This window comes from Anser anser (genome assembly GCF_964211835.1).
Source record: "Anser anser genome assembly, chromosome: 18".
Taxonomy (NCBI): domain Eukaryota; kingdom Metazoa; phylum Chordata; class Aves; order Anseriformes; family Anatidae; genus Anser; species Anser anser.
Window position 1 is genome coordinate 13842501 of NC_139739.1, and position 18697 is coordinate 13861197.

The 18697-nt window shown below is 70.0% G+C and overlaps 2 protein-coding genes across 6 annotated transcripts; both read right to left on the reverse strand.

Annotated features, from left to right (window-relative positions):
- Positions 1-349: 349 nt before the first annotated feature.
- On the reverse strand, positions 350-10791 carry THOC5 (THO complex subunit 5). The gene is made up of 19 exons (XM_083804054.1): positions 10565-10791; positions 10138-10281; positions 9625-9738; positions 8829-8926; positions 8591-8737; positions 7019-7133; positions 6398-6530; positions 5420-5497; positions 5048-5088; positions 4370-4469; positions 3989-4097; positions 2509-2610; positions 2290-2386; positions 1974-2088; positions 1476-1579; positions 1308-1395; positions 1094-1209; positions 743-933; positions 350-552 (listed from the first exon to the last, which is right to left on the reverse strand). Exons 1-19 carry the CDS (start codon positions 10658-10660, stop codon positions 489-491), a joined length of 2052 nt encoding a protein of 683 aa, XP_083660180.1. The 5' UTR covers positions 10661-10791; the 3' UTR covers positions 350-488.
- Positions 10792-11014: 223 nt separating this feature from the next.
- Positions 11015-17336, reverse strand: NIPSNAP1 (nipsnap homolog 1). Of its 5 annotated transcripts, none has more exons than XM_083804055.1 (14): positions 17273-17336; positions 16686-16802; positions 16039-16111; positions 15713-15810; positions 15383-15486; positions 13094-13221; positions 12929-12974; positions 12558-12652; positions 12270-12340; positions 12028-12168; positions 11778-11809; positions 11555-11649; positions 11376-11459; positions 11015-11292 (listed from the first exon to the last, which is right to left on the reverse strand). In XM_083804055.1, the coding sequence occupies exons 1-14, from the start codon at positions 17315-17317 to the stop codon at positions 11228-11230; spliced, it is 1194 nt and encodes a 397-aa protein (XP_083660181.1). In that variant the 5' UTR covers positions 17318-17336; the 3' UTR covers positions 11015-11227. The 5 variants fall into 5 exon arrangements, with proteins under 5 accessions (XP_083660181.1, XP_083660182.1, XP_083660183.1 ...); XM_083804056.1 differs by having other exon boundaries at positions 16686-16790; positions 17273-17332; XM_083804057.1 differs by lacking the exon at positions 16686-16802 and having other exon boundaries at positions 17273-17332.
- Positions 17337-18697: the final 1361 nt, after the last annotated feature.

The following is an 18697-nucleotide window of genomic DNA, read 5'->3' on the forward strand; positions in this document are numbered from 1 at the left end:
GGAGCCCCAGGGCTGTGGGACAGGACCCACCATGGGGAGCTGTGAGGGATGGAGAGGGGACAGGTCGCAGCCCAAACCTCCCCTTCTGCTCCAGGGTTTGTGCCGAGTCAGCTGGCAGGCAGCTGGTGCGGACGAGGCAAGGCTGGGGCTGCAGTGCGGAAGCAGGAAGGGGCTATTTTTATCCATCTCAATTCCCTGTTACCAAGGATCTGCGGCGGGGAGGGAGGGAAGGAGGCAGGGCCCCAGGCACAGGGGCTGTGGGGGGACACAGCCCTGCCAGGGCCAAGACAGAGGGGACAGGATGACCCCCGGGTCCCCCTCCCCAGCCTCAGTCATCACACACACATCATTTTCCTTCAGTTCAGCGTTTAATCCTTTCGGCTACAAAACAAGACCCAAAAATCTCAGAAAAGGAACTCGAACAGCGGGATGGGGACACTCCCCTCCGTGCCAGGATGAGTCCCGGTCCCGGAGCAGCGCGGCGGGGCTCAGCGGTGGCTGAAGAAGCCCTGAGGGTAGTTGAACTTGAAGGGCTTCAAGCGCATGGGGCCCCTGCGAGAAGAGAAAAAAGGTGGAGGTTGGCCCCCAGGTGTCTGCTTCCAGCCAGGCGTGGGGGTAAATGCAAGCTCCCAGGCGCGGAGCACCCACGGGAAGGGCCAGGCAGCAAAGGAAAGGCTCCAAGCGGTGCGTGGCTGTCACCAGGGGCGGGGACAGCAATGCCACCAGGGCACGGGGCCCTCACCTGACCAGGCGCAGACACATCTTCTCCTGGGGAAACTCCTTGGGCCCCTCCACGCTGGTGTCGTGGGGCTCCGTCTCCAGGTAGACGTCCAGCACCATGCAGAGGCGCTGCAGCTGGTTGGTGAGGAGCTGGTAGCCGGGTTTGGGCCCCCACAGCTCCTTGTAGCACACGTTGACCTCGCTCTCCATCGCCTGGCAGAGGCACAGAGAGCAGCACGGCCTGAGTTCGGTTTGCTGCTCCTCCCAGCCCCCCACCTGCCCCCGTGGCTCCCTCGCTAAGGGCACAGAACCGCGGGGAACACCCCCAGAGGCCAGCAGGTCTCCAGCTTCCTCCCCCACCGCCCCTGCTTACCCGAATGTTGTCATCGTTGTTGCCGGTTCGCTCTCCTTTCCAGTTCAGGCAGAGGCTGAAGATGGGCGGCAGCGCGGAGTAGCCGGGGTTCAAGACCACGGCGGCCTGGAGCTTGGCTGAGCGGGGCAGGGCAGGGCACAAACATCACCCACAGACCACGGGGGCGACCCGGGCAGCAAATAATTAGGCATTACTGGGGGAAGGAAATGCCTACCTGTGCCCCTTTCTATCAGCGCCATGTAATAGAGGTGCGTGTCTTCGGCCAAGCCGGCCTCCAGCACGTCCTTAGTGTAGGGCAGCTCCTGCGGGGGGAGGCAAGAGGAGGAGTGAGCGGCTGCTGGCGCAGGAGCTGGAGGGGACGCGGCCTCCACGCGGCGCCTACCGCGTAATCCTCGAAGGGGATGGCAGTCCACTTCACCAGGCGCGAGACGATCTTGGTGGGGAAGAGATGCTGGCACTCGCTGGAGACCGGCACCACGCCGTGCTCTGCAAGCAAGGACCAGGCTGAGCGGGGCAGGGGACGAGAGCTCTCTGCGGGTGGCGGCAGGACCGGGGCCCGGGGACATCCCCTGAACTTCTGACACCTTCGCCAGGTGCCCAGAGAGCGGCGGCAGCCTCGGCTGCCATCCTGCTGCTGCTCACAGCCTCGGCGGCGCGTGCCCAGCCTGCTCGAGGGGCACTCGGCACGCCTGGGAACGCGGCTCTCCTACCGCCACGGCCTGAAGCTGCTCCGGCACCGGTCCCAAAGGCCATCGAGAGGGGACACAGCCGCCCTGTCCCACCCCAGCAGGGCCCCCCCGAGCACAGAGGGGCGGTGGTGGCGCAGCGCTGTAGCACCAGGCACCGTCCCCAGGCAGGGGCCGTGGGGCCGGGCACTCACCGAGAGAGGCGAACTGCTTGTGGAGAGCCAGGCGGGACTGCAGCCTCGTCCGCAGCAGCTTCACTGTCAGCTCCATGTGGCTGGCGCTCAGCGAGTTGTCCGCGGTCACCGTGTGCTGGGGGACCAGGGGACGTCACCGCCTTGCCCGGGACAGCAGCCCCCAGCCAGGGCTGCTCCGCGGCCGGGGCTGCTGCCAGCCGGAGCCCCGGGCCCTCGGGGGGACGGGAGGGACACAACCGCCCCCAAAGCCTCCCCAGAGCCCCGCCAGCCCAGCTCGGCATCCTGCCAGAGAGGGGAGGGAAGGGGCGAGACGTGCCTGAGGCTGATCCTTGGGGAAGTGCAGGCCGCCCAGCTTCTGCACCCACACGTAGGGGTGCCCCAGCTCCGACACGTAATCGCTCAAGGTCAGGATGCTGCGGGAAGGAGGAGGCAGAGTCAGGCCACCCCGGAGAGCTCCCTCCCCCGCGGGGAGCAGGCTCCTCCTTCCTCCAGCGCGAGCCCGCGGCAGGGCAGCGGCCGCACGCAGCCCGCTCACCCCACTTTGTCGAACTGGAACTGGTTGGCGGGGTTGGGGGTCTTCTTCCCGTGGTCCCCCGGGTACAGGCAGCTCAGGAGGGAGTCCGGGGAGAGCAGGTCGCTGGCGGGAGGGAAGAGGCGGATCACGCAGCAGCACGGCCCCACGCCCCTCCAGGGCACCCACTAATGGGCTGTGAGCCCAGAGAGGGGGGGGCGACGAGCCCCACGGGATGGGTTTTGAGACCACAGCGGCTTTCTCCTAGTTCCACTCCAGAAGACCTCCCGGGGAGATCTCCCTGGCTGTACAGGAGCTAAAAATCCCCAGGGTTCCCAGGGAGCTGCTCCAAGGCACCCCGGTGCGTTAACTCTGAAGCCTACTGATGACCACCTGCACGGGAACCCTGCGGGGAGCCCAGGCTGGGGGGGGGCTCGGCCAGGGGCGTCCCTGCCACCGCCAGCCTCCCCTAAGCAAGGGACCCCGAGGGACCCTGCCTTCGGGGGCCTCACCCGGGGCTAGGGGGGCGCCGAGACAAGATTTGTCTCGGCAGGAAGGACGGACACCTGCCTGTCAAGGAGGGGTTTGGGCTCCTACAGGGAAAAGCGAACCCAGGAGGACCGGGAGGCCTCGCGGGGACAGCCTGGGAGGCAGCACCTGCTCACGGGGGTCCCAGGGCAGCCTCTCCGGCCTCCCTCAGACACCTCCTCCTGGCCTGGGAGAGCGCTCAGCTGATCTGAGCTCCCTGGGCGGGCTCCCATAGCTGCCATTTCAGCCACTCCTCACACAAATCAGGCTCAAGCAGTCCCCGGGGAGCCCGCGGAGAGGCACCTGCACCTCTGGTGCTCAGGACAAGGTGACCCGCAGAGCAGGCAGGCGGAGGGAGCCGCCAGGCAAAGGCTGCAGGAGGGAGGAGAGCGGTTTGGCCGCAGGACGGTGGCCGCACGTGGACGAAGAGAGGTTCCCCACAGGCACTGCTCTCCTAAGTGGTTCCCAACCTGCCCTGCCCCTGGTTCGGTCGTGGGGATGTAGCAGGGGGAGGGAGGGGAGGAGGGAGGGAGGCAGGACGCTGCCTGGAGCTGCGGCAGCCTGGCACGGCTCCCACAGCAGCCCTGGAGCTAACGGGGAGGACACGGCAGGTGCAGCGAGGCGGAAGCACTCCGCATGTGCAGAGGGGCGGCCGTGCTCTTGGGGGCCTCCCGCACCCACTAACGAACAAACCAGGACAGCACTCGGGCACTGCGGCTCCGCACAAAGGCCTCTGCGATGCCCCCGGTAAGGCAGGTGAGGGACTGAGGATAAAAACTCACCCACGGGCCCACGTCACCCGCGGGGGAGCCGAGGAACGCTCACTGGGCGTTGCGGGGCTCTTACAGCCCACGGCTCAGCTGAGGGACGTTGCCAGCACGTGCCAGTCCTCGCGCCGCGTCACCCCGCTGCTGGGACACCTGGGCAGGGCGCTCGCGACAACCTCTGGGCTCAGCACCCACGGGGCAACGCTCACCCAGCGCTGACGGCGGTCGTCATCTCGACGGCAGTGGTCACCTTGGTCTTCACCGTCATGACGTTGAGGTTCATCAGGTAGTAGAAGGTCAGGTGGAGCACGTTCTCGTCTGCGCCAACAAAGGAGGGGCAACAGCGCGTTGTGCTCCGGCTCGGAGCGCCCACGACTCGTGGGCAAGGGGAGGGCAGGGAGAGCTGCCAGAGCTGCCCAGCGCCTCTGCTCAGCCCCTGCCGCAGGGCCACGCTCATCCCTGGGGAGTGGGGCTGAGGGCAGGGACAGGGCCCCCCCCCGGCGCTGCCCTGCTCTGCCCTCGTTGCCACAAAGGCCCTCTGACCCCCCCGCCACCCACCTCTGCGCCGAGGGCCGCCCGCCCCCGCCCACCTTTACACTTGAGGTCGACGGTGACGGACAGCGGGTGCCGCTTGAGCATCTCCTTGCGCTTGTCGTCCAGCTGCACGCCCAGCGTGGGCCGGCGCCGCTTCTGGGGAGGGGCACGGAGCTGTGGGCCCCGTCCCGCCACCCCTCAGGAGCCCTCGGCCCCTGCTGCCCTCCTGCTGCCCTCTCCTTCCCTCCCCACCTCCCCAGCCCCGAGGTCCTTCCCTGCCTGGCCCCCTTCCCGCACCCAGGCGGGGCCGGGAGCCGCCCCGAGCAGCCCCCCCGGTGCCGTTCCGGGCAGGCAGCGAGGCCCAGGGGCCATTTATTCGAAGCAGGGCAGCTCCAGCGGGGGAGCTGCAGGGCGCACGCTGCCCTGCATCCCCAGACGGGATGCGAGTGCGGAGGGGTGCGAGCGCGGCAGGTTTGCCCCCCACCGCTGTGCTGTGCTCGGGGCAGATGCTGGGAAGCAGCCTCTCCCCGCCCCGAGGAGCACCCGGGGGTGCCCAGCTGCTCCGGCAAGGCCAGCTCTCCCCTCCCCTGGGACCGGCCGGATTTAAGGCCGGCACGCTTCCCCGCACGCTGCCAGCGCCCGGGGATGGGCCCCCAGCCGCTCCCAGGCCAGCAGGCGCACGGGGCCCGTCCCCGAGACACGGCGCTGGGAGAGGGCACGGTGCCGCCCCTTACCGTGGTCTGCTCCTCCTCCACGTCGGAGTCGCTCTCATCATCTGCCCGAGGAGAGGAGAGGAGAGGGAGTGAACGCCGCGGCGAGGGGCTTTTCCCACGCCCAGCTCCTCAAGCTGACACCACAGCTCCCCCCAGATGTCGGCATCCCCCCTCGCGAGCAGAACGGGCGCGATGCCCTGCTCGGGAACATTCCCCCGGCACCAGAAGTCACTCCAGCGGACGAGGGACCACGGAGCCCTCTCAGGAAGGGCTTGGGCACAAGGGCGATGGGCTGCTGGGATCTCCATGCAGTGCCCCCAGGCCAGCCCCCCGCCCAGAACACGCCCGCTCCTCCCCCCACGCCGCTGGCTGCAGCGGCAGCTCCCCGCTCACCCTGCGAGTCCTCGGGCGGCTTGTACAGGGCTTTGGCTTCCTCCACGCTGCCCTCGATAGCCACGACGAGCTTCTTGTCTACACAGGGACACGCAAACCGAGTCAGGAACCCAATTCCGTGTGGGAAAATCAGTCAGCAAAAGCCTTGGTGCAGGGTGGTAAGGTGGGGGCGTGGGGGACTGCGGAAGCACGCCCCCGTGCAGCATTTACTAAGCCCAAAGGAAATCCCGGCTGCAGCGCTGCCCCAAAAAACCTCCTGCCCCACGGCTGCACGAGGCAGAGCCCCACGAAGCTCAAACGAGGGGTCAGCAGGAAGAGGAGGGTGTGCAGAGGGTTCTGCGGGGCCGCCACAGGGCCGGATCTCCCGGCAGGATGGGGTCAGAGGAGGCGCAGCACTGGGGTTGGAGGGACCGTCGCTGGAAGCCGTAAACACCAAGTCTGTCAAGAACCAGCACGGGCTGGGGGCTGGATAGCACGAAGAGGGAGCAACGAGCTGCCGAGGCGCTCATTTTTAGGGGCGTTTTGGGCAAAGCACCCCCTTCCTGCTGAGCAGCAACCCAGGAGACGCAGCCGGCGCGGGGCGGCCCTGAGCCCTGCTGGGAAATCCTGGCTCCGGGAGAGCTCGGCGAGCGCCACGACCGGCCTCCCCGCGCAGAGCTGGCCGAGGGGGGGGGACGCTTTCAGGCGAGCTGCAGAAGGCAGCACCGGCACCGGGCGGGCTCGCAGGCCGCCGTTATCCCCGCCGACCTCGGTGCGGTGCCGAGGACGGGGGGCGGAGGCGGGCAGGCAGCTCCGCCAGCAGTCCTTCTGGCCAGCGGAGCCGAGCTCCGACGAGGTTTCAGACACTGCTGCCTCAGGGCGCTGCCTCCGGGCTGAGCAGAAGGCGCCGGGACGGCCGCAGCGCCCCACGCCTCCCCGGGGCGGCGCTTCCTGCGGGCACCACCGAAACCCAGCCCGCGAGGCGCCGCCGGTGCTCACCGCAGGCCTGCCCGTAGGCGCTGGCTTGGACGAAGAGAACGTAGAGGGGCGGCGGCAGATGTCGGGCCGTCTCGTACTGCTTGTGCGCCTGGTCGAAGGGCATGAAGAGGTACTCCTGGACGGGCAGGGAGGCCTGCGGGGACAACGGGACGGGCTCCGGGACCGGGGACGGAAGGGAACGGGCGCCCTTCTCAGCGCCTCCCTCGCCCCCCGGCACGTGGGAGCAGAAAGCGGCTGAGCAGCTGCGGCGTGAAACGCGAGGGGCAGCCACGGCGAGCCCCCGGGGGGGGCGGCAGCTCCCCGGAAAACTTCTGGACGCAAAAATAACCCGGTTCCTCCTCCTGCTCCCTCCTCCCAAGGCAGCCACAAGGGGCTGGAACTGCGCACGGCTCTCCGGGGGGAGGCCCGCTCAACGAACCCTCGGCCGCAGCGCCGCAGGAGCTGCCGCAGAAACAAGGAGGCCCCGGAGAAGCCGGCGGGGCAGGGAGCAGCTCGGACACGCGCGCTCGCTCAGCCGGGACCCGACACCCCCTGGCGCCACGCTGTGCGGGAGGGGACCGCGCCAGCAGCGCTCCCGGGGCCGCGCAGCGCTCCCCCTTCCCCGCGGGGCTCAGGGAGTACCTGCATGATGCTGTTGAGGCGAGGCTGCAGGCTGCTCAGGTACTCCTTCTTCACCTCGATCTCCTTCAGGATCTTCTCCTTGATGGTCAGGCACTCCTTGTACCTCTCTGCCAGCCTGCGGGGGGGGAATTCGGTTAGCACCACGCAGCGCAGGGCTGCGGCCGGCCCGGGGCAGCAGCCCCAGGTGCCCTGAGCTGACCCGAGGCCCCGCAGGGTCCGGGAGAGCCGGCACAGGGACACGCAGAGAGCTCTCGAGGGCAAGCGGAGGCAGCCGGGAACTCGGAGCAAGCAGGGAGAGGAGGTGGAAGCTGAGCCTCGTGCTGTGCCCAGTCAGGGCAGCGACCACAACTTCCCTCAGCAGCGCTGCTCCCGCGCCAGCTCCGCTGCCGGGACCCAAACGGGTTCATCCTGACCCCGAGGAGGCTTCTCCACTCGGCGCCACGCCGGCAGATCCCAAGGTCGGCCCCTGCGAGTCGGCTCAGCAGGGCAGCGCTCACGCAGTTCTCCGCGCCCGGCTAGAAGGCCGAGGGAAGCGGAAGCTGGCCGCGACTCAGAGCCCTGGGGGTGCCCGTGCCGAGGGAGCACACACCCGTCCAGCCCAGCGCGGGGCAGCAGGGAAGGCCGAGCGTTGGGGTGTCCTGCCTGCAGGCACCTGCCCCGGCCCGCGGAGCTCACGCGCTCTCCTCTCCGGCCCCCGCTCCCTGGGGTGCAGGACACGACGCAGGAAACGTAACCGCGCTGGGTCAGCGCACAGCGAGCAGCCCTGAAGCCCAGCTTCCAGACACCGCTGCTGAGCTCCCCGCAACGGGGCCAGCACGGCGAGCAAAGCTCCATGCCTCCAGCCACGAGGCACCCTCCAGAACGAAGCCCAGGGGACAGGCAGCACGCCGCGCGACGGCAGGGCTACAGACACCACTGCGACCGCCGCGGAGAGACGCCAACAGGCTGCTCCTTGAGCAGCCCTGCAGCGGCTGAGGAACCCAGGGGGCCGGACCCTGCCTTAGGGCAGCAGAACCCTAGGACCGAGCCCCCTAAACCCGCTCCTTGCCCAGCAGACACAGCAGCGGTCGCTTCCTCCCACGCGTCCCGTCCTGCAGAGCGGGGTTCCGCATCACAGCGCCTCGTCGCCTGTCCCGAAACGTCACCGCCCCGCCGGGCGGCCTCCGGGCAGACACATGCCAAAAACGGCAAGCTCCAAAATCCATTTTCTCCTCTCCACGCCCCGGAGCCAGCGCTGACGGGCACGGCGGGTTCCTCAGGACGGCCGAGGACGCCTCGCTGCCCAAAGCGGAGCACGAGGCGCAGTCCCAGCGGGGCTCCCCTCCGCCAGGCACCCCCGTGAAAGCTCCCCGCTCTGCAGAAAGGGCCCCGGCCAGCCCAGCCCTACCCAGAGGGCGGCTCCCCGTGGCAAGGACTCAGTTACGGTTACCTGTCACTTGCTTCACGCTTCAAAACCTGCTTTACGCTTGCTTTGATGGCTTCAAAAGGGTGACAAAAACCTCTCCCGTGCCCGCCTCGCGCGGCAGCTTGCAGAGCCCAGCCCGCAGCTCTTTGCGGGCGGACCCGACCCACCTCTTGCGCTGCTCCAGCTCCCAGTCGAGGCGGGCGAGGGTCTGCTGGTGGGGCTCGGTCAGGGTGATGTCCGGCCGGCTGATTTCGGTGGGGGCCTCGCTGTAGAACTCCTCCAGGCTGACCAGCTCGATCTCCTCGTGCTTCGACCTGCAAACACGCAGGGACCGCGGTGAGGGAAGGGGAAGGCAGGGTGGCAAACACACAGCCCCTCCTCGCCCGCCCCCCCGGCCAAGCTCACTTGAACTCCAGGCACTTGGTGATCTCTTTCTGCAGGTGCATCACCTCGTAGAGCAGGTTCTGGAGCTGCAGGTGATAGGCGTCCACCTTCTGCTTCGCCTGAAACACGGACGCGGCCGGTGACCACGACAGATGCAGAGCGGGAGGCACAAGCGGCGGCGGCAGAGCGGTGAGGACGCCCTCCCCGGAGACCCCGAGCACACGGAAGCGCTCGGCGGGGTGAGCGGGGACGGGCTTTTACCCCACAAAAGTCACCGATACCCACGCACCCCCTGGCACCGCCCAGGGATGACGGCTTTGGGGGTATGCAACCGTTTAGGGGAAAAAATGACGTTTTCAGGACTGGGGAAGCAAACGCTCGTCACCTCAAACTGATCCCGTTCCCTTTCAGGGACACAGCATGTTCTGGGGACGAGACCAGGGCAAAGCTACCTGGGCACGCGGGCCCGGTCTGTCCCTGTGCCTGTTTCCCCAGCAACACACTGAAAATGAACGCTGCTGTACCGTGAAAACCTCTTTGAGGTGTCTGGGTAAAAGCTCCGGAGCCCGTAATTCACATCTCTCAGGCCCGCAGCACGCCGGGCTCCTGAGGCAGAGCTTCCCGCCTCACCGCCACAGACAGGAGCCGTCCCTCCTTCGTAATCCGTCACAATTACGTTCTCCGCGTCGCCGCTGAGCCTCCAGGCAGCCCTCCAGCACACGGAGCACCGCCCGGCGGGGCCTCATCCTGCCCACCCGCGCATGCCACAGCCCCCCCCGGAGCCCCCGTCCCAGGCCGGCCGCCCCCGGCCCCGTACCTCGTGGGTCTGGTCTCGCCCCTTCTTCAGGCGGATGTGCGCCAGCCGGTTGAGCTTCTTCAGGGTCATGAAGTGCACGCAGCTCTGCATGCGCCGCTCGTCTATCTCGGAGGCCTGCGGGCAGGAGGCAGCTGCGGGAGGCGGCGGGGAAGCGCCGGCCGCAGAGCCCCTGAGCTCTGCGGAGCTGCGGCGGCGTTACCGGGCCTCCCGCTGCCCGCGCCCCAGGCTCCCAGCACCACAGGGGGCTCAGCGCCGTCCCTGAGAGCCCCGGTCCGCCAGCGCGCTTCCCAGCGCAGCCCAACAGCACCTCGCGTATCAGTGACCCAGCCTGCGCAACGAGGGCTCGGCCAGAGACCCCACGCCCTCAGCTAGGTCATGTTTTATTTTATTCGCGATAGACCGTTTCGTTTCCCTAATCCCCCCCAGCACAGAGCACGGCTCATGGCGCTCCCCGTGTAAGGGAAAACGCCCAAGAGCAGCGCGCGTTCAGCCCGGCGCCGGGGCTTTCCTTACGTTGTCCTTGATGCCCCTGCTCTTCAGCTCCTGGATCTCCGCCATGAGCCTCTGCAGCTCCTGGCAGGTCTCCTTGTACAGCTCGTAGTCCCTGATGGGGTCGCGCAGCTCCACCTCACACTCCTCGCTGTAGTACCGGGCATCCTGCGCGGGGAGCAGGCCGCGGGGCCCCCCGTCACACCGGCAGCCCCCCCTCGCCCCGTTAAGTCGGGGAGGGCTTGGGGGCAGCGCCGTGACCCGGGGGCAGCGCCGTGACCCGGGATCCGACCCCCCCCCCCCCAGCGGCGCCCCAGCTCCCGCTGCTCTCCGGCAGCGGGCTGTGCTGCGGCAGGGCCCGGCCTCGCCCTGAGGCCCCCGGGCGGCCCCGCTCGCTGTGAGGGCCGCGGCGCCCCCCCGAGGGCCGGGCCGGGCCGGGCCCCGCCGTTACCTGCTCGCCCTCCGCCTTGCCGCGCTTGCCCTCCGGCGGGGCGCCGTCCGTGCGGATCACTTTGGGCTTCCGCTTCTTGCCGGCCTCCGAGGACATGGCGCTGGGGGCGCTGCCGGCGGCCCGGCCCCGGCTCCCCCCGGTCCCGCTGAGCCCCCCCGGTCCCTCCCGATGCTCCCGCTCCCGTCGCACGCCTCCGCCCGGAAGTGACGCGTGGAGCAGACAAGCGCGGCCCAGGCGGGGCAGAGCGCCCCCCCTCCGGCGGGCGGTCCTCCCGAGGGGGCGTGGCCTCGGGCGATTGAGCGGGCGTGGCTTGTGCTGCCAGTGGGCGTGGTTTTGCGCGGCCAGTGGGCGTGGCCTGTGCGCTGTGGGCGTGGCCTGTGCGCTGTGGGCGTGGCCTCGGTCCCGCCGGCGCGCCGGCGGTGCTTTGGTAGCGGGGAGCCCAGGCACGGAGAGCGGCAATGAAACGTTTAATTGGTCCCGCCGCGCAGCCCCTCATTTGCACGTCATTAGCGGTAATTAACAGCAGCTGCCCCGCCTCCGCAGCCCCCCCCCCCCCAGCACCCCACCGGACCCGGGGGCTGCCCCAGCCCCGGAGCTGGGCACAGGACGGGGCCGGGGGCGCAGGATTCAGCCCCCCGCGGCCCCCCCCCCCCCGCGGTCCGGTCACTGCAGCGGGGAGATCTTCAGCGGGATCATGATCCGCGACTCCATCGTCCGGATGAGCGGGACTGCAAAACGCAGCAGCGGGGTCACGGCGCGCTGCGGGCGGCTACGGGGCCGCCCCCCCACCCCCCCGGCCCCGCACGCTCACCCGTGTAGTACACGTTCTCGTCCCAGCCCCGCTTCCGCCACGCCGCGTTCCTCGTCTCCTCGCGGGACTGCAGGTCCTTGTAGGCTGCCGGCAGGGGAAAGTTCGCGTCCGAGCCCGCTGCGGCCCCGCAGCGCGCGGGGTTTCGGGTGCCGCGGGGGGCAGGGCGGCGAGAGGCTTACCCCAGAGGTGGTGCACGACGTACAGCTCCCCGATCTGGGAGAAGAAGCCGCCCACGGCCTCCTGGTTCTCCTGCCGGTACTTAATGGCCCGAGCCCTGGCAAAGGGGGCAGGAACGCGGGGGGGGGGGGGGGGTTGCACAAGGTCCCCCCCGTGTCCCTGCACTGAGGACGGCCGACGCTTTGTCCGTGCCCCGCTTCCAGGGACGAGGAGGCAGCCGCTTACCAGTTGTTGCCCCACTCAATCATGGTCCCTGGCTGGAAACGGAGAAAAAACCCCGCCGGGTGAGCGGCCAGATCCCAAGCACCACCCACTCCCTCTGCTCCCCACGACTGGAGCGGAATCCCCGGGGCTCAGCAGCCCCCCAGGCCCCCGCAGAGCCAGCCCCCGCTGGGGGGGCTCTGGGATTTCCCAGCCCGGTCCCAGAGGCAAGCCCAGGAGGCGCCCAAACCCTGCGGAGGCACTGTGCCCCCACCTTGAGCTTGTAGGTCCTGAGCTCGTAGATGTTGGGCCCCGGGCGGGGCAGGGGCTCGTTCCAGAAGCTGAACTCGAGCAGCAGCTGGTTCCTGCGCGACAGCAGCATGCGGCTGCGCTCCTTGCGGAAGTCCAGGTACTCCTGGGGACAGCCAGAGCCGGGGGAGCTGCTGCGAGCGGGGGCACCCCGGGGTGGGGGGGGAGGGCCGCGGGAGGGCGGCGCGCTGCCGGCTCGAGCGGTACCTTGTTCTGCTTCAGCTTGTTCATGCAGTCCATGAGGGCCGGGTACCCGCCCGAGAAGCGCCAGAGGTGCACTGGGATGGGACCGCCGAGGTGTGGGCTGGGGGAAAGGCACCGGGCGCCCCGCAGAGCCCCCCCACCAGCCACCAGGGCTCACCCCGCGTCCTCTCCCTGCCCGGCGCCGGGGTCAGGGCTAGGAGGGGGGTGACGGGGGAGCCCCTGGGGGCCGCTGGGTGCCCCCGTCGGGGGCCCTGCCTTCGCTGTCTCTTCCTGCAGGAGCCCGGCGCTCACCTGCCTGGTCCTGCTCGCCGTACCACGTGTTCCAGTTCCCGACCAGGTCACAGGGGTAATCGGCGTCCAAGTGCAGCTTGGGCAGCACCTCCTCTCTGCGCGGGGCACAGGGGGCGGTCGGGGGGCGGCCGTCTTCCTGGGACCCCCCCCCCCAAAATGAGAAAGGGGGAGGCTGGGGGCTGGGTGGGCAGCAGCTGCGTCTCTCCCAGCGAGAAGGGGGCTGAGTTTCTTACCCCTGAGTGTTCCTGCAACCCCAATTGCCCTCCCAGCCCAGCACAAGGGGGGTCTCCCTCCATCTCAGCCCCCCCCCAGACCCCACTGGGACACCGGGCAGCCCCCCAGCGCACGGCAGGGCAGCAGCGGGGGCTCACGTCAGGCTGTTGTAGGCATCCAGGCATTCTGGCTTCACGTTGTGAACTGCGGGGGAAAGAGGGCGAGAGGCTCTGTCGCCTGCCGCAGCAGGGATCAAGGCGGAAACGGGACGGACAGGTGGGCTACTGGGGTGCGTTCCCCCCGCCTGCCTGCGGGGCACTCACACTGGATCTTGTAGAGGTTGCTGGTCTCCTTCTTGGACAGGAGGTTGGAGTGGGCGTCCTTGCGGGGGTCCACCTTGTGCACGAACAAGGAGCGGAACCAGCTGCCCTCGCTGTCCCGCGAGTACGCCCTGCGGGGGGGGGGGAACACCGGGGAACGACCGCTGCGGCCTGGTGCGGGGGCACAGCGGGAGGCGGAGGCGGCGCGGACCCTCCCCAGCCCTGCTCCGGGACCCCTTTCCCCCCTCCCCATCCACCCCAAGGCGCCCCCCCGGGAGGGGGCTCGTTCGTCTCCTAGGGCCCACGCTGAGGGGCTGCGGCGCAGCACAGAGCACACGGAGGCAGCGCGGCGGGGCCGGACCTTTGCCCCGGTAATGTATTAACGGCGCGGGCCGGGGTCAACGGCCCCGTACACACGGGGGGGCGGCCAGGGTGACACCAAACCCCCCCCCCTTAACCCCCTTGGCAGGGCCGCGGCTGGGGCTGGGGGGGGGGGAGAAAGGAAGGGGTGGGGGGGAGAGGGGATGCTGGGGGGGCTGGGGGCTTGGGGGGGGGCGGGGGCTTGGGGGGGGGCTGGGGGCTGAGGGTCTGGGGGATGAGGGGGGGGCTGGGAAGGGGAAAAGGGCCTGGGGGGGGAGGTCTGGGCCTATGGGGGAGGGGCTGGGCCTGAGGGGAAGATGGGGCCTGAGGGGGAGCTGGGCCTGGGGGGGGTCCGGGGCCTGAGGGAGCGGCCGGGGCCTGAGGGAAGCTGGAGCCCGAGGGCTCCGCCGGGCCCCGGGGGCGCTGCCGGTGCCGTGCCGGTGCCGTGCCGGTGCCGGTGCCGCCCCCCCCCCGCTCACCGCGCCCCGCCGCCGCCCCCGCAGCACCGCAGCCCCCGCAGCGCCGCCGCCATCTTGCCGCGGCGGGGCCTGGCCGAGGGGCGCGGGGGGCGTGGTCGCCCGAGGCCACGCCCCCGCCCGGAAGCGGTGGGCGGGGCCCCGCGTTGGCCACGCCCCCCCCTCCGCCGCCGCCCTCAGAAGCTGGCCTGCAGCACCGTGATCCTGATTGGCCGCCGCGCCGCGCCGCCGGCCCCGCCCCCGCTGCCCACAAGGCTCTGCTCCCACGGCCAGCGCCAGGCCTCGCCGGCCGCCCGCAGCGCGGCCGCGCCTTCGGTGGGCGGCAGCCAATCAGAGGGGCCGCTCGCGGAGGGCGGCGCCCGATTGGCCGCGGGGCCTTCCCCCGCGGCCCCCCGCCCCCCGCCGGCCGAGGCGGGCGGCTGCCGCCGATTGGTCGCGGCGCCGGGGGGGCGGGGCTCCGGCGGGGGGCTGCGGGGCGGGGCCTCCGGCGGGGGGGGCGGCAGCGGGGGCGGGGCCGGGCTGGGGGCGGGGGGCGGGGTCAGAGGCCCCCCCCGGCACCTCAGGGCCCCCCCCCAGCCCCCCCGTGTCCCCCTGTGTGCCCCCACGGCCCCCCAGATCTCTCCACGGCCCCCCCAAGGACCCCATATCCCCATATGTCCCCCCAAGGCCCTCCTCCTGTGTCCCCCCATATCCCCCTGTGTCCCCCCCAAGGCCTCCCATGTCCCCCCGGATCCCCCCATATCCCCCCCGTCCCCCTGTGTGCCCCCAAGGCCCCCCCAAACCCCACCACGTCCCCCCCAAGCACCCCACATCCCCCCATGTGTCCCCCCATGTCCCCCCATATCCCTCCGTGTCCCCCCATGTCCCAATAAGGCCCCCCCAGCCTCCCATTTGTCCCCCTATATCCCCCCCGTATCCCCCCGTGTACCCCTGCGTGCCCCCAAGGCCCCCAAAATCTCGTCATGTCCCCCCCGTGTGCCCCCCCCATGTCCCTCCATATCCCGCCATGTCCCCCAAGGCCCCCCCATGTGTCCCCCCATATCCCCCCATGTGCCCCCTAGGCCTCCCATACCCCCCCATACCCTCCCAATATCCCCCCCACCCATGTGTCCCCCCGTGTCCCCCCATGTCCCAATAAGGCCCCCCCAACCTTCCATTTGTCCCCCTATATCCCCCCGTATCCCCCCGTGTACCCCTGCGTGCCCCCAAGGCCCCCAAAATCTCGTCATGTCCCCCCCATGTGCCCCCCCATGTCCCTCCATATCCCCCTATGTCCCCCCAAGGCCCCCCCACATGTCCCCCCATATACCCATGTCCCCCCAAGGCCTCCCATACCCCCCCATACCCCCCCAATACCCCCCCAAACCTCCCCCATACCCCCCCAAATCCCCCCCAATATTCCCCCCATGCCCCCCCCATACCCCCCCGTGTCCCCCCCCCCGGTTTGGGGGCTCACCCCCCCAGGGGCGCGGCGCAGCGCCGCAGGGCGCACACCCAGGCGCTCAGCTCCGCGGGGCTCTCGGCCCCCAGCACGTAGGGCCGCATCCCGGGGTGCTCCGCCTGCAGGGGGGGGGGAATATGGGGGGGGGGCCCTGTGTGTGCCCCCCCCCCAGCCACGGCACCCCCAGATCCCTGCGAGGAGCCAGGGCTTGGGGGCCCCATTGCACGGGGCTGGGGTCACCCCGCTCCCAGGGGTTTGGGGTCGCCGTTCCCAAGGGTTTGGGGGTCCCCCTGCCTGGGGAGGGGGGGGGGGACAGGGGTCGGGGTGCCCCCCCCCCGGACTGACCGTGAAGAGGAAGCGGGGGGCGCTGGCGGCGGGGCCCAGGACGCGGATCCGGTAGCTGGGCAGGGGGAGCCCCCCCCGAACCCGCTGCTCGCTGCTGTCTGGGGGCAACGGGGGGGGGCGGGGGGCTTCAGGGGGGGGGGGCAGCCCCAAGGACCCCCCCCCCCGCCAAACCTTCCCCCCCAAAAAAACCCCCAGCCCCACTGTAGGGACCTTGGGACCCCCCCACTGTGCTCAGCCCCCCCAAGAGACCCCTGGGCCATCCCCCAGGCCCCCCCCCCCCCTCACTCCGGGCCCCCCCGGTACCCCCCCCGGTGCCCCCCCCTCACCCCGGTAGTAGTAGAGGCAGAGATCGACCAGCACGAACCAGCGCCGCTTCCAGAGCCGCAGCCCCGAGCTGTCCTGGGGGGCACGGCGGGGGGGGGGATGAGCCAGCACCCCCAAAAAACAACACCCCCCCCAGTACGCTCCAGACCTTCCCCTAAAACCCTTCTGATCCCCCAAACCCCGTAACCCCCCCCAAATCCAGCCCCCTCCATACCCCCCCCAAAATCCAACCCCCCCCCCAGACCCCTTCAAACCCCATAAACCCCCCAGCAGCCTCAGCACCCCCCAGACCCCCCCGGTACCCCCAGACCCTCCCTGTGAAACCCTTCTGATCCCCCAAACCCCATAAACCCCCTACACCCCCCCCAAACCCCATAGCCCTCCCCCAAAATCCAACCCCCCCAGACCCCTTCAAACCCCAAACCCCAGACCCTCCCCCCCAAAACCCTTCTGATCCCCAAAACCCATAAACCCCCAAAATCCAACCCCCCCCAACCTCTCCAAACCCCATAACCCCCCAGCACCCCCAGCACCCCCAGACCCTCCCCTGAAACCCTTCTCATCCCCCAAACCCCATAACCCCCCCGAATCCGCCCCCTCCCAGCCCTCCAAACCCCATAACCCGCCCCAAAATCCCCCCCCCCCCCACCTGCTTGTGCAGCCAGCCCCTCATGGCTGGGGGGGCGCGGGGGTCCCTGCGCATCGCCTGCCCCCCCTTCCCAAAGGCGTGCACCCTCGGCACGGGGCGGCAGGGCTGGGGACGGGGCTTCACCGGGGGGGGGGGGGCTCAGAGCCCCCCCCCAGGGCCCTGTCCCCCTGTGCCCCCCCCAAACACCCCCCCGTCTCCCCACAGCCCCCCTTAATCCCCGGGGTCCCCCTTCCCAGGTCCCCTTTGGGACCCCCCCGCACTCCCCAGTCCCAAGCCCCCCCCATAGCTCCCCATGCCCCCTGTCCCCCCCCATAGCCCCCTATGCCCCCCCCGCCCCCCCATAGCTCCCCATGCCCCCCAGTGCTCCCCCATAACTCCCCAAGCCCCCCTGCCCCTCCCCATACCCCCTTGAGCTCCCCCTGCCCCCCCATATCTCTCCCTGCCCCCCATATCTCCCCCTGCCCCCCATATCTCCCCCTGCCCCCCATAGCTCCCCCTGCCCCCCATAAATCCCCCTGCCCCCCCATACCTCCCCCTGCCCCCCCATTTCCCCAGCCCCCCCATTTCCCCAGCCCCCCCGTGCCCACCTGGGTGCCGGGGTGCCGGGGGGGGGCCGTGTCGCGGCCGGCCATGGGGTCCCAGCGGGGGAGGCTGGGGGGGGGGGGCACCGTGAATGGCCCCATTCAGCCCCCGCCGCCCCGCGCACAGAGGCCCCGTTCTGCGGCGTGCGGGGGCGCTGGGCCGGGGGGCCGGGAAGGGGGGGCCGGGGGGCTCCTCGCCCGCCGTTGGTCCCATCCTGCCTGGCTCCATCCCCTTCTCCCGGTCCCGGTCCCGTCCCGTTACCCAGTGCCAGTCCCGGTTCTGATCCCAGTCCCACCCCGTTATCCCGGGTCCAGTCCCAGTCCCACCCCATTATCCCAGTGCCAGTCCCGGTTCTGATCCCAGTCCCACCCCATTGTCCCAGTTCCAGTCCCGGTCCCACCCCGTTATCCCCCCGCCGGTTCTGGTCCCATCCCATTACCCCTGCCCTCAGTCCCCACCCCGCTATCGGTGCTGGTCCCAGTCCCGACCCGTTATCCCCGCACCGATCCCAGTGCCCCAGTCCCACCCCATTACCCCGTTACCCCAGCCCCAGCCCCATCCCGCTCCATTTTCCCAGTGCTGCTCCCGGTCCCACGACCCCAGCCCCAATCCCAGTCCCGTACCGTTATCCTGGAGCCGGTCCCGGTCCCGTTATCCTGGAGCCGGTCCCGGTCCCGTTATCCCGTCCCTGCGGTCGCAGCCCGGCTGTGACCCTGCAGGGGGCTGGCACGGGGCAGCGCCCGCCCCCATCCCAACCCCGCGGTGACACCGCGGACGGGGACGGCCACCGAGCAGTGGGGCACCCCGGGGACGTCCCACGGCGGCGTCACGGGCGGCCACGGGAACGCGGCACCCCGAAGTATCGTGGGCACCCCGAAGTATCGTGGGCATCTGAAGCATCGGGAACGTCCCACAAGAACGGGGACATCCTACAACGTGGACATCCTACAACATGGACATCCTACAACATGGACATCCTACAACGACACGGACATCCCACAAGAACAAGGACATCCTACAACAACAGGGACATCCTACAACAACAGGGACATCCCACAGCATCACGGGCATCCCCCAGGAACATGGACATCCCATGGCAGCACGGACATCCCACAACATCATGGGCATCCCACAAGAACAGGGACATCCCACAGAAATACGGACATCCTACAACTACACGGACATCCCACAACAACATGGACATCCTACAACGACACGGACATCCCACAAGAACAAGGACGTCCCCCAGGAACATGGACATCCCATAACAACTCGGACATCCTATAACATCATGGACACCCCACCCCATGGAAACCCCATGGCATCGCGGCCATCCCACAACAACACGGACGCCCCACACCACCGTGGCCATCCCACAACAACGCGGCCATCCCGCAGCGCGTCCGCCCCGAGCAGCGGGACGGGACCAG

What these genes read in the sequence shown, in the direction of transcription:
- THOC5 (XM_083804054.1), bottom strand. Translation starts at nt 10,660, where the DNA reads ATGTCCTCGGAGGCCGGCAAGAAGCGGAAGCCCAAAGTGATCCGCACG. An exon ending in TTCCAGTTCGACAAAGTGGG is followed by an intron (nt 2,387 to 2,508) that starts GTGAGCGGGCTG and finishes TCCTTCCCGCAG; the next exon opens with CATCCTGACCTTGAGCGATT. An exon ending in TCCCCTTCGAGGATTACGCG is followed by an intron (nt 1,396 to 1,475) that starts GTAGGCGCCGCG and finishes CTCCCCCCGCAG; the next exon opens with GAGCTGCCCTACACTAAGGA.
- NIPSNAP1 (XM_083804055.1), bottom strand. Translation starts at nt 17,317, where the DNA reads ATGGCCGGCCGCGACACGGCCCCCCCCCGGCACCCCGGCACCCAG. An exon ending in GATGCCTACAACAGCCTGAC is followed by an intron (nt 12,653 to 12,928) that starts GTGAGCCCCCGC and finishes TGCCCCGCGCAG; the next exon opens with AGAGGAGGTGCTGCCCAAGC. An exon ending in ATTGAGTGGGGCAACAACTG is followed by an intron (nt 11,650 to 11,777) that starts GTAAGCGGCTGC and finishes CCCCTTTGCCAG; the next exon opens with GGCTCGGGCCATTAAGTACC.